We start from the raw sequence: 26,520 nt of genomic DNA, 5'->3' as shown, positions 1-26,520 counted from the left end.
CCTGTGTGACCACAATGAAGTAAGTACAGAAAGCGAGAGTAAGCATCCAGAAACTTCCATAGCATCCTGCCACCATCACAATACCCAAGCATGCTTTTGTATTTGTGAAAGTATCCATCTGTGACAGGCTGGGAATAAAAGAGCTAGCCCTTGTCACAGACAGTTTGAGAAGCTGGGCTCAGACTACTTGTTCTTCTCTATCCAAGTGCTTACTGGGTAGTTTATCTTTAAAACAACTGACTTTTAATAAAATCACATTGTAGGTAAAGAACTTAAGTGTCTGGCATCCAGGATGCACTGAGTGATAATGATGATATTGTATTATGTGATGCTCTGTTATTTTACTCAGACAAATGTGAAAAGGCCATTCAAAATCTCCCAAACCTTCAATTTCATGTCATAAGCATCTTACATTTAAACATCACAAAAGCCCTATGAGAGAGATCCCAACTGTACGTCCATCTTGCAGATGAGCAAAGTGAGGCATAAAGCAGCTTGTTTCTATCCTGCCTCTCCACAAGAGAGGGCCTGGGACATCCTGAGCATCTCTCCCAGCTATGGCTGAACTGGAACCTCTCGGCACAGTCTACCCAGCCCCAGAGATAGGCAAGGAAGGAAGGGTTGTGACCTTGGAAGAAACAAGGGCAGAAGAGAACCCAGACCCGTGCGAGGGGCACCGACATGGCCACGGGACACCTGGGCTGTGCAGCTTGTCCAGTCCTAGCCCTGTGCATTCACCAGTTTTGCTTCTCTTCCCCACCTTTCGCTTTTAAAAATTTGTTTTATTTATGGTCAACTTTCTTTTGAAAACTTCCCTTCTGTCTTGTGGAACTAGGAGATCCACAGTAGCTGGGAAAGAGTTAAGCAGACGGATGTAAAGAGGGGAGAAGTCAAGGGGTGGGAGTCCAGCACCAGCCGTGGTGAGAACCTGCCCTGCCCTGGGGGCATCTGTGAGACCAGGGCCTACTTCACGGGGGTTCTGGGTTGACAAGGCTAACTGAGGAGTGGGGTAAAATGGTAGCCACCATTTACTTTGTGGTTGTCTCTGTTCTAAGCACTTTGCATGTGTTAGCTCAGTAAATTCTCTTAACGACCTGTCAGCCCGGCTACTCCCACCTTACAGATGAGAAAACTGCGGAGAGAAGAGAGGGCTGGGACACCCATGGGAAGGGCCTGACGTCTCCACCACTGGGGGCAAGGGTGCTGGATCAATTCCTCAGCCTGGAGCTGTCCCCATGACTCTTTCTGTGGGGGCACAGGTGAGAGGCACCTGTCCCCAGGGGCTGGTGACCAGCCTGGCTGTGAGAACACAGCTTTCCCGGGATACTGAAGGTCCCTAGGGCTGGCTGGCAGGAGGCAGAGGGGTGTGTGGGGTGTCTGTCAGGGGGTTGTATGTTGTGCATGGTCGGTTGGGGGGCATCGGGCAAGCTCTAGGAATGGGGCTGGCCAGGAAGGCCATAGATGGGGGTCACACTATGGAGAATGCCCACTGTGTGAGCCCCCACCTGACACCCAGACGTTCAGGCCCTCAAGGGCAGGCCTCCTTCTGCCCACCATCCAGCCAAGGATGTCAGTGAGGCCGCCTGCCTCACCAGCCTGGCTGAAGCCTCCAGGCTGCAGAGGCAGCTGCGGACATGATCCCACCAGGGCAGGGCAGTGGGGCCTAGTTCTGGGCGGGGGAGACCTGAGGGACATGGGGCAGAGCCTCGGGTACCTAAGAACTCTAGCAGCTCTGGGCTGCCTGCCAACTCGGCATCCTTGGAGACACAGCGCAGGATCTCATTGAACACGGCTCTCCTCTCCCGGATGTCAGACTCCCCAACAAACAGGACCTTCCTGGGAAGTGGGGGGAGGCTGGCTGCTGCATAACGACTGCTCAGTTTCTGGTAAAACTCCTCAATCTCGCTGTACTTTTTGGAGACCTGGAATGAGAGGAGCATGTGGTTTCTTGAGTGAAGAGTGGCAGGGAGTGCTCCTTTCTCACCCCGAACAGGGGTCCCCGAGGCCCGGCAGCCATAGGAAGCGTGCCAGGCACGCCCGTCTGCTGCCCCTCCGCCTGTCTCCCGGCCTCAAGCTCCAGTCCTTAACCCTCCTGGCCGATAGCAGATTCAAACATCTTAGTGGCCCAGAGGAAACATGCAATAACGGTGCCATTCTGGGCACTGTCACAGGTCCAGGTAAAAAGATTCGATACAGGGAGCCCTCCTGGCCTGCAGGAGGTGATCAGGGCCACTGCGTTCATTCCCAGCTTTCTGCGTATCAGGAGGGTGATCTCACCGGCTGGCAGGTCATCTTCCTGCAACACCGTGAATCACCTGTTCTCAGCACCGACCTCATTCTCCCGTGAACCAGCGCAGCCTTCAGCGGGCCAGCCCACACAAGCAGTGGAGACAGATATTTCCAAGGCTGATTCTCTGCCCCACGTCAGGCAGGACCTTTGCACGCAGGCACCCGAGTGAGACAGGCCAGGACTCTTGCTGTCGTCAGAAGGCGGCCTTGAACACCATCTGACTCAGAGAGGGCAGCACTCAGCTTCCCGTGGCGCCAGCGGGTGACTCCCGCCGCCTCCTCAGCCTCTCCCCACAGCTCCTGGGCAGCTAAGTCTTCGCTCCTCCACTCATGGAGCTCCTGCTGCATGTTTACTCTGTACACGGACACCCCAGCAGGCTCTCGGCCTCACAGTGGTTTCAGTCCATCACCATGTCTGTAACCCTGTGGGTGCTCAGCAAAGTCACCTGCTGTATACACACACCATCGGTCTGGCACCTACCCTCACTCCTAGCTCCTCTGTACTTTCCCCATAGACTGGGCCTGTCTACCCCGACTGAAGTGTGGATCACTCATTCTTATGCTCCCAGGCCCGGGCTGTGCCCACGGTGTGCCACTGGAGTGCTGGCATGCAGGGGCTGTGGGCATCTGACGCCCTCTGGCTCGCGGGGATCCCTTGGTGCAGGGTGTGTCTGGAGCACACCCCTTGGCTCCAGCAACACCACCCAGAATGCCCAGCCTGCAAAGGGTCAAGATACCAGGAGGCAGCTGAGGGGACTTCAGAACCTCCAGTGGGGAGTCATCTGGGACAGGTGCTCCTTGCTGTTATCAGCACAAGAGCCTGGCTCCAGACTTTCCTGAAAACAGGCCTCAGGGAAACGCACGTGGACCCCTTCGCGGAGCGATTGCTATAACACAGGCTCCAACAGCAGCTGACTCCAGCCCCGCCCGCAGAGCAGGCCACGGTGGGGGCTGGGCGCCCTCTGCTGGCCCAACTGCTCCACTCAGGCTCAGACCACAGAGCCAGCACACCCAGGCTTCGGGAACCTCCATCTCCAGTGCACTGGCAGCGTGAGTATCCCGGAGCTGTAGGCCTGGGCTCCCACCCCACCCGGGGCCCACGTCCATCAGGGGTTCAGGCAGGGTTTCTCGGGTGGGCTCCTGCGCCAGCAACAACAGAAGGCCAAGTAAGAGGCCCTGAGCAGAGGAAGCTCAAGGTTGAGAACTCATATTGATCTGGTGCCCCCGTGTGCCAGGCACTGCTGAGGATGGGGCAGACAGCCCTGTAACTTTAGTAAGCTTGTGGGTGTCTGCACTGCTGGCACACCCAAGAGCCTGCACAACCTCCACTGCAGTGCCCCTCCTGGGGCCACTTTTACTCCATGGTCAGCAAATCAGTACATGTTTATATTAAAACACATACGCCCTTTTAAGTAGATACAAAATGCTCATTAATTCTTTGAGTTAAATCATGAAACATCAAAGAGACTTCAGGCTTGGGGTATGTCACTGTGGGCTCCATCCTGAGATCCCATGGGGAATAAAGGAGTTCTTTGCCCTTGCAGGCACTTTCAAATGTTTGACAAGCCCCTGCACCCACACACTCCACAGGGAGTGGGCATCACTGACTAGGAAAAAGTGGCACTAGTGTGATGCATGGAGGTGTTAAAACATCCTCACGTACACCTCACATGTAAGGCCAGCCCTCTCCACAGAACCACGTGGGCTGGGCTGAAGCCCAAGGTTCCCAGAATGCTCCCTCCTTCGTGCCCGGCAACATCAAGCTCAAATACTCTCCTCTTCTGCTCCTGTCCCTGAAAATGTGGGTGCATTGAGCCCCATCCTGGGTCAAGTCAAACTACCAGGAGCTGCAAAGCGCCCTGCAAAGCAGAGCCACTCTCAGAGCAATGCAGGTCCAGAATCACCCCTGACATCACACGTTGCTTCTCACCAAGAGTCGGCCACAGAAGCAATCAAATGAAAAACAGCATTGCTATTCTAGACGCTTCCCATGACATTGTTGAATGTCCCTTAAAATCGTGTGGCTGGGCGTGGGGGTTCATGCCTGTAATCCCAGCACTTTGGGAGGCTGAGGCAGGAGGATTGCTTGAGCCCAGTTTGAGGAGTTTGAGACCAGCCTGGACAACATAACAAGACACTATGTCTACCAAAAATAAAAATAAAAAACAAAAAGCTGGGCATGGTGGCGTGTGCCTGTAGTCCTAGATACTTAGGAGGCTGAGGCAGGAGGACTGCTTGAGCTCAGGAGTTCCAGGCTGCAGTGAGCTATGATCACACCACTGCACTCCAGTCTGGGGAACAGAGTGAGATCCTCTCTCTTAAAAAAAACATTTGTGCTGTAAATTTCTCTTAAAATTTAGTGTCTCTTTCAACAGGTCACCAGAAAGATGCAACTTGTTTCCCTTTTTATCTTGGCTGCTAGGAGACTCCACGCTAGCCCCGTGTCACTCCCCGCTGTACTGCGGGGTCTAGTTCATTTTACCTTTGTCCTAATAATCCTGTACCTGTGTCTCTTGGTCTCCAGCTGCAGGTCCTTTTCACAAGAGGCCAAATGGTAAATAATAAGTGAATGAGTGTGTGATCTCAACCCTCTTGAAATTCTCTCCTCCCTTAGCTCCTGTGACTCCGTAGACATCCAGTTCTCTCCTTTCTGCCTCAGCTACAGACTCCTCTTTCTCCTCAAGAGTCTTGAACCCCTGGCGTCCTCAGGATTTCCTTCTGAGCCCTTCTCTCTGCTTTCCACATCTGTTCTCTGAACAACTTCATCCACTCCCAGATTTTTAGTATCACCTGCAAGTTGATGACACCGTAGCCTGCATTTCAGGCCTGAGCCTGTACTGAGCTCCAGCCTCACGTATCCATTCACAGGGCGGACACTTCACACTCCACAAGCCCCCTGGATCTGCTCCTCTATCATATTCTTTATTTCAGTTGGTGGAAACAGTCAGCAAATGTGGTGCATGTTACCCCGTAAACATTTTCAACGCTCCCTGTCCCTTCCATACCAAGCGCAATGGCCTGCTCCAAGCCCTTGCTTTGGGAATGACCATATTGGCCATGTATCTGGGGTCGCTGACACCTGTTTTGTTCCTTCCAATCCAACGCCATGCTCACAGCAGATTGGCTGGTTAAAGGCAAAAGGGCCCATGTCACTCTCCTGCTTAAAACTCTCCTTGGCTGAAGGTTAAGTCCAGGCTCCCGCACACCCTCCACAATCTGGATCCCGCCTGTCGCTCACCTTCATCTTCCCCACTTCCTCCCAGGACCACACTCAACTGCGCAGAGTTCCCCACTCAACATCCTGCTTCCAGCCTCCGTGCCTTTGCTCAGGCTGCGTCATCTGCCAGGACACCCTTCTCGCCTCTTCTGCGGAGCCCCACCTGCTCCTCAAAACACAGCTCAACCATCACCTCTTCCAAGAAGTTTCCCCAGGGTGACTTAGGTGCCCCTTCTCTATACCCCCAGAGCCCCCCATGTGCTCCTGTCCCCATCTGTATCTGTCTCTTTAGAGGTCTGCCTCTCCATGGACTGAGAGCGTCTGATTCACTCCGTGTCCCTTCTGTCTAGCACGGTCTGGTACTCCAGGCCCTGAGCAAGCAACAGACAGAGAAGCACCTGCTCCGGAAGCTACTTGAACCCTGGTGGGCAGGTGTGTCTGCCCGCCCGGACCCCGGGCACCCTCGAAACATCCTGGCCAGAGCCTCCGGCTCACCAAGAACTGGACGACATCCTCGGGCCTGTGCTTGGCCGACTTGAACGCAGCCAGGCGGGTCACCACCAGGATCTGGTACTCCACGTGTCCAGACATCATCTTGCCCCGCACCTCCTGGTGCTGAGGCACAGTCAGGTCGAGGCCAGTGTGGGCATTCTGAAGTCGCCTGCCAGAGGAAAAGAAGGCAGGTGGGGTTCAGGGTCAAGGCAGCGGGCTTCCTGAGCAAAGTGTGGGTAGGGCCTCCGGGTGCCTGACAGGCCTGGGTGCCAGGCGACTGCTGGCTGTCCTCGGTGGTCACTGTTCCAGGCCACTCATCCTGCCACACCAGCCCCTCATAAGACTGGCTTCCCAGGCCTCGGGCCTGGTCCTGCCTTTGGGTTGCTCAGGGACAAAGCAGGAAACGGGAAAGGATGGGGCTTGTTGAAAGGGATCGACACAAACTCTGGGCAGACTGGGTGGAAGCAGCATCCCAGTGCTTGTACTCAGACCAAGGAACATGCCTGGGGTTGCAGAGACAACAAGGGACTGAAATCCCAGCTGGAGACAGGCACCTCTCTTTGGCTAATGGGCAGGAGGGCTGCTATAGGCCCCCTGGGGCAGGGGACAGGGGATGGGCACTGGAGGCAGGGCCCTTGTGACCCCCCGTGGCCCAGAGAGGCAGTGACAGGCCTGTCCCTCATGTGGGCAGTGGATGCTGCCCCTCGAGGTGTAGAGAGGATGCATCGGCAAAACATCACCACTCTTGGAGACTTGTAAAATGCAATTCGACTATACTGAATTGTATGACGAGCAAAGAAATGATGAGATGTTTTCCTTGAAGTGGAAAAAGTTATTAAATACATCCCTCATCCTACGTAAGGTGAGACACAGACCTGTGCAGACTAACGTCCCTCACGCAAACGCCTCTGGCAGGACATGCCAGGCACCCTCTGAGCAGCTCTGACCATCAAGGTGAGACCTCCTGTGTGCCGGGCAGGACCCTGAAAACACAGGAGGGGCTTCTGGGAGCTTAACCTGTGTCTGGGGCAAGGCCCCTCCCTCTCTGGAATTATACCCCAATCCATCAAATCCCCCCGGCCTGAGCACTCCTCCCACACAGACCCCTCACATCCCACGTTAGGCCACGTGGTCACCAGCACGACGCTGCTGTCACCAACTGATGAAGCCTACAGTGATGCGCCTCCTATGCCGTGTGTGCCACCCAGTGACTGTGTGCTGTACACACAAGGAATATCCTTCCGCAGTGTAGGGCACCCCAGGAAACCTGCCTTCAGGTGGTGAAAAGTGGGTGAGGGCCGAATGGGCACTGGGAGGTGCACATGTACAGCCAGCCCTCTGCCAACGGCACTGAGTTCACGCGGTGTGCACTCGCGGCCTGGTGTCGCCCACGGTGTCACTGTCACCAGTGTGGAGGAGGAAGGTGAGGCTGGATGCTGAGGGGAGATGCGCTGGGCTCTAGGAATGTACCTTTGTGAAGTCACTTCCGCTTCCTGCAGCCCTGCGAAGGAGCTCTGCTACTCAGACCCACTTAAAAGACAGGGAAACAGACCCTAACGGGAAAGAGGCTGCCCAGGTCTCACCCGGCATGAGGTGGAGCTGCGTTCAATCCCAGACAGCTGCTCCAGAGCCCAGGTGGCCTCTCATGGGGCAGGCATGAGAAAGAAGCCAGGCATCATTTCTTTAGGATCATGATGAAAACGAGGCACACAGGGGTGAAAGTGACAAGAAGGGCGGTGCCTGAGCTGGGGGGAGGTCCTCTCAGGGGTAGGAAGGGGATGGAACAGATCCAGATGGGCATCTCCCACCATCCAGCTCCCTCACAGCACCCCACATCCAATGGTTCTCTGACCACGCCAGAACCCACAATCCATAACCCCACCCCTTTTCCAGGGTCCCATTCCATTGGTGGAATCCCTCTGCCTCAGGCCCAGCTCCCCTGACTTCTTACCCAGGGCTGAGCTGGCCTGGTCAAAGCCCACTTCTCCAGTTCTCTGCTTCCTTCACCCTGTGCCCAGGTGGCTCAACGTGACTGGGCACAGACATGGTGCAAACATGCAGCCTGGTCCCATTGAAATTCACGGCTGCAGACTTGAAGGCACAGCACCGCACCAGGCTTGGCAACCCTACCTCGCCCTAGATGTGGGGTTCTCAAAGTGTGGTCCCTGGATCAGGATCAACATCGCCTGGGAACTTGTAAGAAAGGCATGTTTGGGCCTAGGGTGGCCAGCAATCTTGTTTTCTCAGTAAGCCCTCCAGCGACTCTGATGCACCTGGGCCTACTCCGTCACCCTCCCACTTCCCTGAATCCACAGGAAAACTCTTTCTCTGCAGGGCCAGGTAGCAAATATTTCAGGCTATGCAGGGTATCTGGTCTCCGCTGCAGCTGCTACGGAGAGTACATAAACAAATGGGGGTATGGTGGGCAGGATGTACCCTACACCAAGCTTCTCCAACTGTAATGTGTGTGCAACCCCCTGAGGATCCTGTTAATATGCAGATTCTGGTTCTGCAGGCCCGGGGTGGGCCTGAGAGTCATCATCTCTAGTAAATTCCCAAGTGATGTGGACACTGTTGTGTGCTGCTCCAGAGACCATCAGAGAACATCCTGGGCTTCACTGTCACATGTGCCCATCAGCCTGCAGCTGCTCCCTGATAGCTGCCCTCTCCTGGGACTGTAGACAAACTGGCTGGCTGCTCCTAAGGGCAGCGGCTCCGAGCCCCTCCCACCTACTCAAGGACATAGCTGCTGCAGCTCACCCCTCTTTTCCGCACCATCGATTTTCCTTCCTTACTGGCCCACTCGTTGGCATGCAACCACGCTCTGACCGCTCAGGTAACAAAAGCTGTGCTTTGACCTGACATTCCCCTTGCTCCATTTCCCTCCTGCCCTTTCCAGCAGAACTTCTTAACAGAGGGCCCCATATTCATGGGTTCCTCTCCTCCTGTTTGATTTTGAACCTGTTCCAGCCAGACTTTGGTCCTCATCATGCAACAAACTGCCCACGTCCGGGTCACCTGTGACCTCCGTGTTGTTAAATCCAAAGGTGAGTCCTCATTTCTCCTCTGGTCTCACTTGTCAGCAGCAGCGGGCACAGTCAGCCGCTCCCTCCTTCAAGCTCTGCCTTCTCTGGCGGCTGCAGCGCCCCTTCCCTCTTGCTTCTTCTCTGCCCACCCTGGCCACTGTTGCTCAAACAGGAGGAGAGGAACTGCTTTGGATGGTCTCCCTTGATGGCATCCAGAGCACCCTCCTTAGATCTTCTTCCTCTCACTATACCCCTCCCCAGGTGATCTCATCCAGGCTCCAGGCTTTAAATACCATTTCCGAGCCAATGGCTCCCCAACTCCCATCTTTAGCCCACTCTCCCCTCACGGCCAGCCCCCTTCCAGCTACCTGCCTGACATTCCCACTGGGCTGTCAACGAGCTTCTCAAACTCCCCTGTCCACACCAATGCTGCTCCCACCTCTCCCCAAGCCTGCTAAATGGCAGCCTCATTCTTTCAGCATCTTAGGCTGAGAGACTTGCTGTGAGTCTTGACTTCTCTTTCTTGTTCTCATATCCAAGCAACAGCAAACCTGAAAGCTCAATCTTCAAAATATATCCACAACCCAAACATTTCTCACCCTCATGGCCACCATCACCCTGGGCCAAGCTACCACTGGCTCTATGTGGAATCCTACGAGCAATCCTGCTCAGCATAGCGGTCAAAGGATCTCTATAAACCATAAGTTGGGTCCTATTGCACTTGAAATAAAACCCGATGGCCCCTCCACAGCCTTCAAGCCCTTTCCTGATGATCCCTCACTCCCAAGTTTGCCTCTTCACCCCATCACCTAACACTCTCCCTGGGCTCACTCCACTCCAGCCATACCAGCCTCGGGATCCTGCTGTCCTGTCCTCCGAGTACACACTTTTCCAAGATTTCTTTTTCATGGCTGTCTCCCTCAGGGAGCTTGTCAGGCATCCGCCCAGGGGCCACTCCATCAGAAAGACAGCCCTTGACCACACCATAGAAAATAGCATGCGTGCCTCCTACCACTCTGTTGCGCATGCGTGCCTCCTACTACTCTGTTGCGCATGCGTGCCTCCTATCACTCTGTTGCCCCCACTGTTTTGTTTTCCTTCATAACATGTATCATCCCTGACATGTAGATTTGCCTATTGTGCCTGTGCCCCCATTAAAGCTCTCTGAGAGGGACTTGTTTGTCTCCTAGAACTTGGGCCAGTACCCGGTACGGAGGAGGCTCTCCATAAACACCTGCTGGTTGAATTCAAGCTTGAGTGCATGTGGCAATGACAGGTGGGAGGAGGCTGCACTGGAAAGAGGAGCTGGGGTGTGACTGGGAAGGGCCGGCCTTGCTGCTGGGCTAAGGTGTTTGAACTCACCCTGCAGGCAAGATCCTTGGGTGTGCTGGTACCCTCAGCAAGAAATGAGCACGACTCATGTGGCCTTACCACCGCCAGCGCCCCCACGCCTGTTAACAAGATATGTCCAGGCTGTGCAGCTGGGCAGGGAGGGAAGCCACCCACCCCTTCCCAGCACCCAACACCAAAGTCACACCCCATCCATCTGCATGTGGCCGACGGGCATATACTACTGACGTTGCCCATGCCTGCCAATCTCAAACCTCCAATTCACAAAAAAGGAAACTGAGGCTTGGTGAGAGGAGGTGACGTAAGCGGCAGTAGGGCAACCTCTTCTGCCCATGAAGATACATCTGTAACCACACTTGATCATGCAAGACCAGGCAGGCTCCGACATCAGGGTTTACAAAAGGAATCATACCTTTCTAGACCTTAAGTCACAGGGAATTCCTGATTACAACTGGAAGATCAACAGTTGGCTGGGTAACACGTTCATTTATGTCATAAATAGTCTTAGGCATCTTAGCCTAAGACTTTGTGTAGGGAGAGCAAGGGTGAAGTGTATGAAAATATTTGAAGTAAGTCACTTTACAGCGTTTTAAAGGCGGAAAGAAGTAAAAGCCTTGCCAGGATCCATCCTAGGCTGGGTCCTCTAGGCCTCGATCAGGAGCGATCCACTCTGCATCCTCCACCTGGACCCCTCCGAGGCCTTTTCTGTAACTTGCGCTTTCCTGAGCTGCCTCGCAAGCAGCGACCACCTCTCCCTGGTCTCTCATCAAAGTCATCCTCCCAGAAACCGGGTTCCTGCCCTGTACTGTGTTCCCATGGCAACCTGAGCTTACTACCCGCTGCTGGCATCACCCCCTCTCCACCGCAGCCCCCTGCCGGGCGAGCCTGTCTGATTCACCCCGGTCCCCGGTGCCCAGCACGGGGCCTGGGACGCAGGGAGCGCTGAAAGGATGGAGAAGTAGGTTTTCGGGCCCAAAAGAGAAGAACCCAAGCCGATAGGAAAGAAGAGCAGAGTCCCCACTGCGCCCGCCTGCACTGAGCCAGTCAGTCCCAGGCCTCCCGCAGTCTTTGGCGAGTTCTCTACCCTCTAGGGGGCCTCAGTTTCCTCATCCGTAAATCGGGGGCGCCACCTCTCCTGCAGGACGGTGCAGGGGCCCAGCCAGGATAAGCCACTGAGGGCGCTGGGGAGACCTGCTCCGGGTCCCGGGCCTGGGAGGCGGCCGCCTCCCCCTGCCTCTCCGCCCGGGCGCCCCGGACTGCGAGCTGCGCGGCGTGGGGCACGGGGGTCTGGCTCACCTGGAGGTGACGAGCACCGCCGGGGAATGCATAACGGCCGCGGGGGCTCAGGGCGGGGCGCGCAGTCACGGGACACGGCGGTGCCCGCGTCACCGCGTCCCCGCCCCGCCTCCCGCCGCCCTGGCCCGCCCCCCGGCGGCCGCGGCCGCGCAGTTCGCGCCTGTGGCCAGAGGCAGGGCGGGAGCGCGGCGGGGCGGGAGCGCGGCGGGGCGGGAGCGCGGCGGGGCGGGAGCGCGGCGGGGCGGGAGCGCGGCGGGGCGGGAGCGCGGCGGGGCGGGAGCGCGGCGGGGCGGGAGCGCGGCGGGGCGGGAGCGCGGCGGGGCGGCGCGGGCGGGTCCTGCACTGTCGCGGTCGGTCTGCGCAGTTCGGAGCTTCCGGAGTTCCCGGGCTGAGCCGCGCCCGCCGCAACCACCTAGAAGAAGCCCAGCCTGGCCCTGGCACGCGGTGAACCTTTATCGGTGTGTCTGTTTTGCGCTAAAGTTTAGCCGCTAGAGTGACGGGACTCTGCTGTTTCCGCCGCCGGTCCCCATTACAAATGCACTCCCCCTCTCCCCAAAGAACATTTCATTCAACCGATTGGTCAACAAATATTTACCAAGCCGGGGCTCTGTCCAGGCCTCGTGGGGTCTTCTTCAAGCTGCACAGTGAACGCCACGCAGCAGCCCAGTACCCCTTGAGCTTGCTGCCTCCAGCTAGCTCTCCTCTCTCCTTCCTACTGCCTGCCGGCTCCATAACTGACGGGCACTCTCCCGACAGAGGATCTTCAGAGAGCCACCCTCTGCTGCTTGGCAGAGCCCTGGTGGAGGCCTCCTGGGGCCAGGCCTGCCTGGGATGGCTGCACTTGGGTTCCCAGCTGGAGCAGGGCAATGGGGTCCAGGAGCCAGTTCCCCTCAGAAGGGGAACGTACAGACATGCAGACCCTAACAGACCCTCTCATTTTAGATTCACCTCTCCGTGGTGTGAGAAACAGAGATCGTATCACCTGCCAGCGTAGCCCAGGGAAAGAAAAGCTGAGTCTGCAAACAGGGCCAGCAGAAGGTGCAAACTGCTGCCCCTATTCTGTTACTGTCTCCACCCAGAGCGCCAGTGACAAAAAGCAAGAGAAGCTGAGCTTAACCATACCAGAATTCACGGCAGGGCGATGTCAGCCCTGTTTCCGAGCCTGTCGACCACCGCCACCAGCATCACCACCATCTACCTGTAGTTACAGATTTTAGTGAAGAGATCCTACAGTAAAAGATTTTGAAAAATGACTTTCCCCAATGTGTCTCTTGAATAAATACGGATATTCCTGTGCCTTATTATTTGTTTCAAATGTGTTTATAGGCAAGATGAGCAATCATGAATGAAGTATGACAATGAAGGAAAGTTCTGAGGGAGACCCTTGAAGGCTACAGCGAAGAGCTGGGATGATGGCGGGAAGCCCTGTCTGCTCTGCTGCTCATCGGCCTGTGTGTCTGCAGGGCAGTGTTCGGGGCTGCAAACGGTCCTCCGTGTTGTGTTTACATTGGCATGCCCCACTTTAGAGAAAGGGAGTTCAGCGTCTGGACAGAAAACAGTAAAGGCTTCAGCATTCCAGGAGTCTGAGCGTAGTGCCAGGCAGTCCAGCAGTCACCATTGCACATACGTTTATCCAGCAGACAGAAACACACTGAATAAGACACTTTAGCTGCCTTCAATGGACTTCCTTGCCTTTCTATGTGGGGAGGAGGTGGGGGTCTGGAAAGGCTTTCTGAAGGAGCCAAAGTCCAAGGTAAAACCTGAAGAAATATGGATAGAATAGAATAGAAGGAATGTCACAAGCAAAGCCCTAGAGACAGCATAGGAACACCAGGGAACGGGGGAAGAGGCCAGCAGGAGCCAGGGTGTGGACACCCTAGTGCACCAAGGCCAGGGCTTTGCCTGATCCTGAGGCCAACCTAGCGCCATCAGAGGGTCAGGGACATAGGAGTGACCGGGCCAGCTAGGAGGCCGTAGGCAGGGGTTCGGAGCATGTTGAAGGTATGAAGATGTGTTGGACTGCAGAACAATCCAGACAGGAGACAATGGTCCCATGAACTAGGGTGATGGCCACCCAGGTGGAGAAGAGGGGACAGGTGAGAGGACCTTAGCAGAAGGAGTTGGTCAAGACTCGGGAATCCAATGGTTGAGGGCGGGAACAGATAAGATGCCACCGTGGTTTGGCTCTTGTGAGCGGCTGGACATTGGTATCATTCTCTGTGGCAGGGCACCTGGAGAAGGAGCATATTTTTGGTGGGATGATGCGTTTTGTTTCAGACAGGCAGTGTTTGAAGGGCTGGGCCTATTGATACAATTGGATCTATGGCCCTGGGCCTCAGGAAGCCGACCTGGGCTGGAGACTGACATAGGAGTCATGGGTAGAAAGGAGGCTGTTGAGCCTGAGAGTTGAGGTGAGCCCACCGAGGAGGGTCTACGATCCAGAGGTATGCAGGGGGGGTGGGGTGGGTGCAGAGAAGGGGACTCCCCATCATTGTGGGAGCTGGTAGCATGTCTGTCACCAATGCCTTGTAAGCAAATGAGAGGGCCTCACCCATGCCCCTGGGGTTGCTAAGTGTGCACCTCAGGAAGACTTGGCCCACCTGTCAAGAATGCAACTGGTTTCCCATGAAAGAACGACCCCATCCCCGACAGCAATCCCATTTTCTGCCTCTGTGGGTCCCACGTGCCCGTCTATGGCTCCAGCACATAATTGTATACAATGCAAGGAATGTGGGATCTAAATCTGATATTTTCTGCTTCCTGTTTAATTCAAGGAGCCCCTTCCATGGCTGAAGCTGCGGTAACACAAACCACATTGCAAAGGATTTTCTATTTCTCTCTTTCCCGCTGCCCTGGGAGGAACATTCCAGGCCTCAGTCTCCACCCAGGAAGTCGCTGGGCCTCGGGACACTGCGGTCAGTGAGAGACACTCACAGCCTGCAGGGGGCGCTCTGAACTCTGGCTGAGCCACGCACCAACATTTCCCACGGTGGCTCGGGTCTTCTGGGACCTTATAATTTGTCTCTGTTCCCTAATGTGATACTTTAGAGCTTCAGGGTCTGGGCACCTCCACATGGAGCAGGGCCACCACCTTGCTTGTCACTTAGCAAACACTCATGGGTACAGCTCTAGGCCTGTTACCTCCCCAGGCCTCGGGGCTGCAGAGCCTTATCCTGTGGGGCTCACAGAGCACTGCAGGGGCTCACAGGCTACTCTAGGACAGCTGGAGATTTCAACAAGGATGCACGCCTAGGGTACTATGGTGCACAGAGGAGGGCATATAACTAACTCAGCCAGGGATTGGGCATACAAAGAAGTCTACCAGGACGAGGTGATGGCAGACCTGGGTCGTAAAAAGTAGGTATTATTTTGTTGAGACTTGATTTTCTCACTGGTGAAATGGACATAACAGAAACCTTTAAATCATAACATTGCTTTGAATTAAATGAGGTGAAATGAGACTGAAACAAGATGAAATGTATGGCAGGCATTGGAGATGAGCTAACTGGAAGCCATTCACAACCCCCTTCTTCCTGATTTTTATTACCATAGAGGTAATAAAATAGAGAAGTAAATAGAGAAAAACATAATAGAGAAGTAAAACACACATGTCCCATTTCAGTTACAAGGGGCCATGTGACATAACTGACCACATATACTTAAGTTCCTGTGGAGGATTTATTTTGCTAGGAGAAAACCTTTTGCTCCTTCCTTGTCTTCTACCTGGGAAGGGGATACAGTGCTGGAGACACAGCAGCCATCATGGGAGCAGGAGGCACAGACATGAGTCTGGAGTCTACCACGTTAAGGATGAACGAGCCTGGGGAGCTGATGGCATATGAACTTGCATACCAGTCCTGGACTTTTTCTACAAAGTTCTCCTTGCACAAATGCCTAAACCACTCTAAGTGGGGGTTTTCTGCAGTGGATTTCCTGGTGGTATAGTTGTAAAGTACTTATATAATGCCTGATATATAAACTGCTCCATAGGAGATGCAGGGATGACTGAGGAGGAGGAAGAAAAGGGGTAAAGTGTGTACTAGGAAGCACACTCAAAGGCAGTGTGTCTTTTTTTTTTTTTTTTTTTTTGAGACAGGGTCTCACTCTGTTGCAGTGGCATGATCACGGCTCACTGTAGCCTCAACCTCCTTGGGCTCAGGTGATCCTCCCACCTCAACCTTCCAAGTAGCTGGGATCACAGGCATGTGCCACCATGCCCAGCTAATTTTTGTAGAAACGAGGTTTCCCTATGTTGCCCAGACTGTCCTTGAACTCCTGGGCTCAAGCAATCCACCCGCCTGAGCCTCCCAAAGTGCTGGGATTACAGGCGTGAGCCACTGTGCTCAGCCTAGTATGTCTTAATAGAACCAGAGCATATTTGAGGAGCTGGTGAGAAGAACATGTGGAGGGATTGCTGGGGGAGGAGGCAGCAGAGGCCAGGAGGAGCCTGTGTTCCCGCAGCATAGAGGGCCTTGTGTGCTATGCAAAGGAGCTCACGTCTTATCCTGAAGAAGGAGGGAGTGGGCTCATAGAACAAAAGGAAAAGAGTGTTTCAGGAAGAGACCGGGGTGTAATCAGCAATGCCAAACACTGCTGAACATCCAGGAAGATAAGGAGGTGTTCAAGAAAAACAAACAAACAAAACCCCACAGAACTAAAGCAGATTTTATTTGGAACTACTGAAATAGGGGTAAGAGACCCCAGCATAGAACTGGGCTAAATTCCGAATGCAGCATGAGAAAGTAGGAATTTATAGCCAAGGAACAGGGTGGGAGTGGTGGCTGGAACATTACTAAGAGGAGGATGGGGGACTCTGGCTATGCCGACCTAACAGGATTCTTGCTGAAGATGGGCAGGATGGTCAGACGTCACCTGGGGATGGTGGAGGAAGAGGAACCCAGTTGGATATCGAGGGTGATCAGATAGGCAGAGTGAGAGGATATTGGTAACCTGACTTAACCACCAGGTTCTTCCTAAAAGTGGATTTTACAAGGAAGTGCATGCATAGGTCTAAGAGACAGTTCAGGAGCTTAAAGCTCAGTTTGGTCAAGAAGAGAATCTTTGTAGAGAGAAAAGTCTTCTCTGGCTTCTGGCTTCGAGGAGGGCAGGGTCCCAGTGGGTGGAGAAGGGGACAGGAGGTGGGAAGGGGAGAAGGGAGTGGGGACCCCTCTTCCAGATGGGGGCATGCAGATGATTTTTAGAAGCATTCTATAGAAATAATTCATGCTCATAGTAGAAAAGCTGGAAAATAGGGATAGTAAGATAAAAAAGTAAAAATTGCCTCTCATTCTATACCAGATATAACAATTGTGCTAATTTTTTGTTCCTTCTCTCCTGACATTTTTTCTATGCCTATACTTAAGTCTTTTCTTTTAAATAATACAGAATCTTAATAGATATACTATTTTGTAACTTGCTTTTTCATTTACCATCCTGTAAACATCTTTCCATGTAAAATTACCTCCAAAACCATAATTTTAAATGGCTCCTTAGAACCGCATATGCGGATGGAGAATAACCGACTTCTCTGATCCTTAAGCTCCGTACATGTGATGGAAAGCTGGTGCGTGGGAGGAGTACTGAGCGGGGTGGATGATCTTTGAAGTGCTGGCTGGTGTTTAGGCCGGATCCCTAGGAAGAAGGCTTGGGAGAAAAGTGCTCACTTTTTTGGGAAACTTGTTTCTTGAATCTTTCACTGTGCATTGTTATGTTGAACAGCAGAGGAGATTGGAAGATTGGGAGAAAGGAGACAGAGCTTCATTGCTTTGCATTATAAAGGAATTTGGGAGGCATTGTCTGCCTGCAATGCAGCTCCTGAGCTCTGGGAGGTGGCTGGGCTAATGGAGGGCGCACAGGGTCCAGCCACCTGGAGGAGGCCCAGGGCGGGCCAGCTAAGGCTGCAGACCTTGGTGGGTGGCATGGTGGCATTTAGTGACTCCCTTGAGTCCTGCTCTGCTCTGTCCAAGACGCCCCACCTCAAACCTTCAGGGCCTACTATGCACCCTGATCTCGGGGAAATGGTATCTAGTACTCAGTGCACCACAGTCCTGGAAGTGCCTAGTCCACAGGAGTCAGGAAGCTTGGACTGACTGTGCAAGCGAGGCTCTAGGGATCCTCAGGAATCTTTGCCTGAGGCACAGCAAATCCAGTTATTTTGTTTAGATACTGTAGAAAGCCCCAGAACTTGGAAGCACAGAGACTTAATGCATTAGATGGGTTTACATCTGCACTCTACTAAACTGTGCTCAGGAAAGCTGAATCAGGCACATCTTCCCCAACCCTCGCCAGCCCCGATTCATTTTCTTACATCCTCTCATGTGTGAGAAGTGAAAGTGCTCTTTCTTGTTTAAATACATTTATATGATTACAGGTGAGGTTGAGCATCTTTCACCTATTTGTTAGTCTTCTGTTTCTTTGTGACTGTCCTGTGTGTTTCCTTTGCACATGAGAAAAAAAATTGCTCCATTTGTCTTTTTCTTGTAGATTTGTAAGAATGCTTTAGATATTAAAGATACTAACCCTTTGTGATAAACGGTGTCCCGTTTGTCTTTTAACTACTTTTCCCCTAAGTCCTTATTTTGAGAATGTTTCAAAGGCACAGAAATGTTGAAGGGTTAATAACCACATCTGCGACCCCTTCCCCTAGTCTCACAGGTGGGATTCTGGCTCAGATGGAGACTGGTGATGGGCAGGAAGTTTTTTAGGCATTACCTGGGCAGAGAGTGCTGACTTGGGATGCAGTCTGCAATCATGGCAGAGGCCCCAGCCCTTTGCAGGGGGAGCTCTGGAGCTGGCATGGCCCTTCCAAGTCGTCCTGAATTGGCAGGAGGTGGGGGTGGGCCTTTTACACTCCACATTGGCCAGTCACTGGATGTAGGCTACCTGACCTTGGGTGCTGCACCTCCCTGTCTTCAGAGAGGGTAAGCAGGGCTCCAGGCTGCCAGCTTTCTCAGCAGCTGCAGAGTAAGTAAGCACTTAGTCCCCGAGCACCCCACCCTCAACCCCAGAGGGCAGCTGGGTTATAGACCACAGACGCCCTGCACAGCTGTGAACACTCTGCCACCTTTGTTTTACCCTCTCTCTCTTTCTCTGTTTCTGTGTTTTTTCCTTGAAACATTTAAGAGTTAGTTGTAGATATCATGATCCTTCATTCTGAATACTTCAGCATGTACCTCCTTCGAATGAGAGCATTCTCCTACTGTATTAGTCCGTTTCACACTGCTATAAAGACATACCCAAGACTGAGTAATTTATAAAGGTAAGAGGTTTAATTGACTCACAGTTCAGCATGGCTGGGGAGGCCTCACGGAACTTACAGTCATGGCAGAAGGTGAAAGGGAAGCAAGGAACCTTTTTCACAAGGCAGCAGGAAGAAGTGCCAAGAGAAGGGGGGAAAGCCCCTTACAAAAACATCAGATCTCATGAGAACTCACTCATTATCACGAGAACAGCATGGGAAAAACTGTCTCATGATTCAGTTACCTCCACCTGGTGTCTCCCTTGACATGTGGGAATGATGAGGATTACAATTCAAGATGAGATTTGGGTGGGGACACAAAGCCTAACCATATCACCTCCATAACCACAATGCAATGATCATGCTCAGGAAAGTTGCCATTGATACAACAGTCGAATATACCATCTGTGTTCCAATTTCTCCATTCGTCCAAACAATGTCTTTACTAGCAACTGCTCCCCATACCTTCCCATCCCTACATCCCACCCCGAATGAGGACTCTAACTGAAAATCCTGCATTGCATTTAATTATCACATTCTTTTAGTCTCCTTTATTCTAAAATGGGCTTTTTCATCTTTCCTGACATTGACATCTTTGAAGAGTTTAGGTCAGTGGTTCAGAATATGCCTCTGTTTGGATTTGTCTAATTGTTTCTCACGGTTACGTGCAGATGAACCTTTGGCAGAAGTGCCACACTGAGGAATCACTTTCAAGGGCACGTGATGCCAATTTCCCCCATGATTAGTGACGTTAAGTTTGATGATTTGGTTAAGGTCAATTCTGTTTTTAGAATTTTCTTACAAGCATGTTTTAAGATTTTTATGAAGTTCCAACCACTGACAAAAGTTTTGCTGGTTTCTACAATGAACTCATACTTCGAAAAGCATCCCTTACACAGACCATATAAATATTTACATATTTTCTCCAAATATGCTTATAATAGTTTCATTTTCTACAATAAAATCTTTGATTCACTAGGAATTCATTTTGGTTTATGTCACAAGAGTCCATTCCCCCCTCTAAATACTTAATCGAACATCTAGTGTCATTCGCTGGTAAGTTTTATTAAACAATTCATTCTTTTCCCTTACTGGAATTGTCACTATTTTTCTACATATTTTCAAACATTGTTATTTGTTTCTGGATTCTTTTCTGTTCCCATGATCTGTCAATCCTCCTTCCAGTGCTATATGGAAATTGGTTTATTTTGATATCTGATAATGAAGATCTCCAAGGAGGATTTATTGTTTTACGATGTGAAATGTGAGTAAAAGCAGAAAGAAGAGAGAGTCCCAAGGAGGTTTGAGGGCTGGGGTGGCAGGGCAGTGACAGGTGGACAGAAACACATCCATCCGCATGCCTTTGACTTGGGTATGAACGACTGAAAATCAACCCTTTGCCCCACCTCTCTACTCTGACCACCCCATGTTTCAGTGTAATATACCATGGCATCTTTCCAAGTTATACATGTGGATCTAACTCAGTCTCACACTGGGGGAATCATAATTCACTGTAAGGGTGTGTTATAATTTTGTCCTTACTAGATTAGGTATCATCTATTCCACTTTTCATTATTACCTCAGTTTTAAACCTTGTATGTTTATCTTCACGTGTGCAAGTATAGCTATAAATGAAACCAAATTTCTCCAAGTGAAAAGTGAAAGTGCTGAATCAAAGCATTTCCTTCTTTAAAATGTTGATGCTAACAGTTCTTGAAAAATCTTTTTTTTTTTTTAATTTATATAGCCTGTACTTCACGACCCATGTTCTTGAAAAATCTCTATGAACTTACATTCCTGCAAAGGTATATGTAGGTGTGCCCACTTGCCCATCCTTTCGCCAATAACGGGTTTTATATTTTTCAGTTTTGCTAGCTTTAGAGAGGAAAAAAGTGCTATCTCATTATTCTTTTAATTTTGCAGTGATTTGCTAACGACTTTTTGGATGTTGATTCTGTAACCCAATGTTTTTACTAACTTCCAGATTTGTGTCCCCAGCAATGAGGAGAAGCATTTTGATTAGCATCCTCTAGCTCCTCATTCAAGCCAGGAATGAAGTCTTGGAGGACAGAACCTAGCTGGGCTCTGTTTCAGTTGCCCTAAATTAACACATTATTAAGGATGGATCCGCTACCTAGTGAGGGTGAGAGGGCACATGGGGGAGTCATAGCCTAGGGCCAGGTCCCCAGTTTTGTAGGTGCCCCCTTCTTTGCAGGGCAGCGTCAGAGACTGCCTCCTGCAGACAAATCTCACAGACACCTTTGCTATGTAGACCAGAAGAGCTGAGATAGCCAGTCCCCAGACATCAGGATCCGGTCAGCCCTGTGATCCTCCTGGCCAACACTCTGTTTCAGGAACCGGGGGATCACTTGTTCCCAGTATTCTCATCCTCAGGGGTGGCTGCAAGCTCTCACGTCCTAGACCATGGACACATCTTCTGGTTCCTCCAACTCTGTTCCTGTCAGCTCCTATCTTCCCAGGCTGCAGATAATTTGGTTCCTCTAATCATTGTGGGCCTAGAACAGAAACGCTGGGCTCTATCTAAGCAAGATTGGAGGGCTGGGCATTCCAAATTATTGCAAAAGAGTCAGCAGCTTTTATTCCAAAAGTAGTTTTTTGTTTGTTTTCTTTTGTTGTTGTTTTTTTTTTAATCTCATGTGTCCACAAAGGTCTCCAAGAAAACCTGCTGGACACACAACTGCAGAGCATTCAGAATACTGAAATCCATGGTGAGCAAGCCACAGAGGGGAAATGCTGCCAAGACAGTGGCCACAGCCAGGAGACTGAATGGACAAGCTAGATGAACCGGCCTTCCAACTGGTTAAACCAGGACTTACCCAGATAGCACAAAATGCCATTTTTTTTTTTTTTTTTTTTTTTTTTTTTTACTGAGGCAGCACTGGGGTAAGGACTTTCCCTACTTGATTTAATCTACTCTTTGGCACACCCCTTATAAGTAGGCAACTCTGTCCCTGTTTAAAGACAAGGAGACAGAAGATGACAGAGATTAATTAGGGTCGCAAAGCTCGAACACAGCAAAAGTGGATTGGAAGCCAGGTCTTTACCATGACCCTATACTGTAGTCTTTTTCCTGAGTCAATGGAAGCGTATGGTCCTTGCCCCCAGGACACCTTACAGCCCCAGGCGAGCTTGTTCACCTGCAGAGGCCCAGAGCACTGGTTCCTGAGCCTCCCCTCGCAGTGGGTAGGAAGTTCCTCAACACTGCACTGCTGTTACAACAAGTGACCAGCAGATGGCAATGTCCACCAGCCCTCCCTGATTTGTCCCAAACCCAAAGGGCTCTGAGATGTCCCTTTTGGAAGGCTTCTGGGAAAGAAGCTGCCTTTCTCCCTTCTTCTCTGTTGCCTCTCCTCCCCCTCCCAGTGGCCTGGGGCACAGGGGCAGGCCACGCCCAGCGGCCTGGGGCCAGAGCTGTGGCTGACCCCAGTGTGGATGCCAGAGCTGTTGCTCTGAGTAACCTGGGGCCGGGTAGCACCAATCGAGCCTGGGAAATTCCTCTAGCTTCAGGAAGCCCAGCCCTGGGCATCCCACGGGGCTGAGCCAGAGCCTGTTGGAATCTTCCCACCTCGCTGTCCCAGGTCTTTCTATGGGAGACATTTGCAGCAGATCTCTGGACTGAGAGGAGTCCAGCATCACCAGACCCAGAGAGGGTAGATGGCTCTGCAGGCTGTTGTCATCAACTTCTGTCCTTTGCCTTCCCTGGGAGACCTAACCCAGGGCCCTATCTCCTCACCTCCAACCCTTTCTCCAGCCGTGAGTCAAAAGGCCCAGAGGCTATGGTGGGTCCAGACGGAGGACAGGCTCCTGGCTGGGTCCCAGGCAGTGGACCCATCTCACACTCTCCCTGTCTTTCACTGCAAATCCAGTGGACGTCTGATTGTCAGCCTCACTGCACATCTGGGGTCTAAAGCCAGGAAGGGCGAGGAACTTGCAGTCCAAGGTTATAGGCACAATTTGAATTGAGATCTCTTGACTCTCAGGATGATCAGTTTTATGTTCCAAATGAGTGCACCCAGCATCCCCAGCAGAGGAGACGGCAGGGGAGAGGCTGACCCTCATCATGCTGCACCCACAGGGTGCCCTAAGCAGAGGTGAGTCAAGACCCTCTGGGCTGCAATGGGGAACAAAGGCCCCTGATTACAGGATAGCAGATGGCTGTGATGCCAAATGAAGGCTACTGATCACGCCCCCTTGTTGGGGACTTGGCTTCTGCATGTGGACAATGTAAAGTAGGTCACCTCTAAGGGATCTTTCAGTTGTCTTGTCATCAGACATGGGGCCAGGTGTCTCGGTGTGGCAGGAGACCCTGGGCAAGGCTGAGTAGGTGACAGCTGGGGCTTGCCCAAGTTCCCATACCTAACAGTCACCTCAACGTGGCTCTAGCTGGGAGGATCCAAGACTAACTCCCTAAGTGGTATCAGTGTTCCCAGATGACAGGCAAACTCCCCACAGCAAAGGTACCTTCGAGAGATGTGGCTCTCCTAGGAGTAGCAGACAGGACTTCCTCACAAGCAGAAGCAGGAAAGCACAAATACAATCCCAGAACTTTGGGAGACCGAGTCTGGGCTCAAGAGGATCCTTTGAGGCCACCTTGCCAACACAGCAAGACCCCGTCTCTACAAAATATTTTGTAAAATTAGCTGGGTGTGGTGGCATGTGCTTGCAGTCCCAGCTACTAGGGAGGCTGAGGTAGGAAGATCACTTGAGCCCAGGAATTTGAGTTACCGTGAGCCATGATTCTGCCACTGCACTTCGGTCTGGGCCACAGAGGGAGACCCTATCTCTTAAAACAAAACAAAACAAAAAAAACTTCCTCCCATTCAGAGCTATCAGAGGCTGCCTTGGATAGGGAGTTCCCCACCTCTGCAGGCATGCAAGCGCAGCCCAGGAAGCAGTTTGTTATGATTCAGGCATACATGGCAAGTTGGCTTAAATAATAACCCAAAAGTTATTTTCAGCTCCTTGGGTTCTATGACTGAGTCAGGGATGTGGTGCTGAGAGAAAGTAAAAACAGCTTCTGCAAGGGGCGGAAGAGCAGCAAAGTGTTCTGGGGTAAGGATGTGGGAACTGGGGTGGGGATGTGGGAACTGCCCCTCCTTGCCCCCCAAGTTGTGAAACATCGCCCCAAGCAGGCTGCTTTTTCCCTCCTTCCTCTGTTGGAGTCAATCTCACCTTCTCTCTCTGAGGAGGACTCAGCTGGAGCCTGGAGGTCTGGGGTTTGGGGGTGATCAGATGGATGAAGAACTAAAGTTAGGGCTTTCAGACCCCAGTTTTCTCCCAACCTCCTGTGACCTTTGCTCCTGACATCTGCCTCTGGGTCTCATCTGCTCTCCAGCGGTGGCTGGGGCAACACAGAGGAAGGAGGTTTTCATTCTTAAGGCTCTTAGTGCAGTTAGCATGTGGCGCACAGCTTCAAGGGCTCCGGGCTGTGTGCACTAGCTCTCTCCTGCCCAGCCCATCGACCTAAGATCCCCGCATCCCCCAAGAGGAAGTCCCAGCTGGGTGGGCACCTGGAGACCTGGGTCATGGGCAGGTCCTGCTGCTGGTATGACAGACTATTTTCCATGGCAAGTGTTTTCCGTTTCCAGTTGCAAGCAGTGGCAGGCAAGAGGCCCCTGGGTAACACTTTCATAGTCTTCACCTGGATTGGAGAGGTCCTTTCTTTGCCAAGAATTTTCTAGAAAGCCAGAGAGGAAAGGCAGGCATATTCTGCCTCTCCACGGGGTCTGGGGAGCAGGGCGGCAGAACAAAGCCCCTCACATTCCCATCCCCCAGCCCCAAGCCAAGGGTTGAGCAAGGACAGTTGATGACTCCAGGCTCTACCACTCCCCAGGTGCCACTACACAAGGTGTTGAATTCTTTAGCTCAACTTTCCTTTTCTATAGAATGGGAAGAATACCCATCTCACAGCATAGAGTAGTTGTGAGAATGAAATGGCATGAGGTGTGTGGAGCAGCAGGCAAGGTGCCTGGCATTCAAGAGATAACGAATGGGCACTATCATTATTTACTGGGAGCAAGGGAGACAGGCATGGCCCACGCATCCTCTCTGCCTCCTCCTTCTGGGCCCTGCTCCAATGTGTCCTCCGCTGATCACAGAGCCCCCCAGCCCATCACTTTACTCGGAACCACTGGACAGCACACTGGGCATTTATGCGCTTCCTGTTGGCTGTCTCCTGCATCCATCCTAAAGTTCCATGTGCTTGCCCTGCGCATTGCTCAATACACAATGCACGGAAGGCTACCTGGCCATGAGTATTTACATCAAAGAAGAAATGAATGGAGGGACGGCTAAATAAATGAATGACTATGCCTTCGCTATACAGAACAAGCAGCACAGGTGGGATAAGTGAAGTCCGGGTTGGAACACACGCAGCGGGAGGACAGTGGCTCCAGCAGCATCAGCCCACCCCGGTTGTGTCCTCCAAAGCCCTCCAGGTGCATAGAAGCTGCTTCTCTCTCTGCCATGATCACCCCTGGCACTGGGAACACACTGGTGGTTGGGGGGCAAGACTACGTCACCTCCTCTGTGCCGGCCTGTTATGCCAGCCACACACAGGATGAGTTGAGAATCCGCTCATTTTAAAGATGAGGAAATTCGGTCTCCAAGAAGTTAAGTGGCCTACTCCCACAAGGACAGCAAGGTGCAGGGATTCCAACCCATCCCTCATTCCTAAGCCCCAACGTGGCAGGGGTGTCACGTAATCAACAAACGTTTATTTGTAACTGGCCGTGCCAAGAATGTGCTAGGACCCCTCCGCTCTCTGCTCTACACAGCCGGGTAAACTGAAGCCAAGACAAGGCAAGCGACTTGCTGTCACCCAGGACTCCCCGCGCCTTTGCACAAATCTTAGCCGAGGGCGCATGGCTGCAGGGGGAAAGGAGCCAAGTAACATAGTAGTACCCAGCATCGCGTCAGGGAGAGACGGGGGGCTGGCAGGGTGGGGGCGGCGGTGTTTGTCACCGACTCTCCAACCCCAGTCCCAAAGGCAGGGTGGACTATCCAAGCTCGGTCATCCCAGATCCCCCAGGTTCCTGCTACGAGAAGTCCCTCAGCGCCGGCAGCGCTGACCCTGGCCTGAGGGTCTGCCCTTCCCGGCAATGTCAGGCCTTTCTCCTTGGCATCCATCGACCTTGGGGTCTGCGAGGACTGAACTTCACTAGGCCTCTCTCTCCCACCCGCAAACGTTCTCTAGTGTTATGCGGCTCAAAGCCCCAAGCTGAAAAGGCGCCGCGTCTCCGCGGTGGCCGAGAGGGCGATGGCCGAGGAGTTCGTTTGGGACGAAGCAGCGGAGTAGGGGAACTGGGGAGCCTGGGCCGGAGTTGGCCCAGGAACTCCATAGGCCGGGCCTCTCTGTGGGTCCCAGCGCAGCGCAGCCAGGCGGGCGTCGGGACCCACGCGGCTTTGGATTCGGCGAGCGACCTTGCTTTGAAGCTGATCACCCGCTCAAGGTGATCACGACGTGCCCACCCGGTCTAGATTTTGAGTTCTGCAGCAAATGCAATTTTAAAGGAAAAGGACCCGCCTGTCCTTCTCCGGCAGTTCGTTTGGCCCAGGCCTTCGATCTGCTGAAAGTTTCCGATCTAGGGGGA

The 26,520-nt window shown here is 52.5% G+C and overlaps 1 protein-coding gene across 2 annotated transcripts in view; it reads right to left on the bottom strand.

Moving 5' to 3' along the window:
* The window catches only part of HS1BP3 (HCLS1 binding protein 3), a 642,583-nt gene that overhangs the window by 22,398 nt on the left and 593,665 nt on the right, over window positions 1–26,520 (bottom strand). Inside the window, exons 2-4 of one of the 2 annotated variants that reach the window (XM_050754595.1) lie at window positions 11,671–11,777; window positions 6,002–6,167; window positions 1,715–1,922 (exon numbers count right to left, since the gene is read on the bottom strand). In XM_050754595.1, the coding sequence (XP_050610552.1) occupies window positions 1,715–1,922; window positions 6,002–6,167; window positions 11,671–11,702 (406 nt within the window). In that variant the 5' untranslated portion in view covers window positions 11,703–11,777. Of the gene's footprint in view, window positions 1–1,714; window positions 1,923–6,001; window positions 6,168–11,670; window positions 11,804–26,520 lie in introns of those variants that run through there. The other variant, XM_050754594.1, reaches the window with a different exon arrangement.

This window comes from Macaca thibetana, chromosome 13 (assembly GCF_024542745.1).
Source record: "Macaca thibetana thibetana isolate TM-01 chromosome 13, ASM2454274v1, whole genome shotgun sequence".
In the NCBI taxonomy this organism is placed as follows: domain Eukaryota; kingdom Metazoa; phylum Chordata; class Mammalia; order Primates; family Cercopithecidae; genus Macaca; species Macaca thibetana.
Note: the sequence above shows the minus strand (reverse complement) of the source record. Positions and strands in the feature narration are given on the sequence as shown.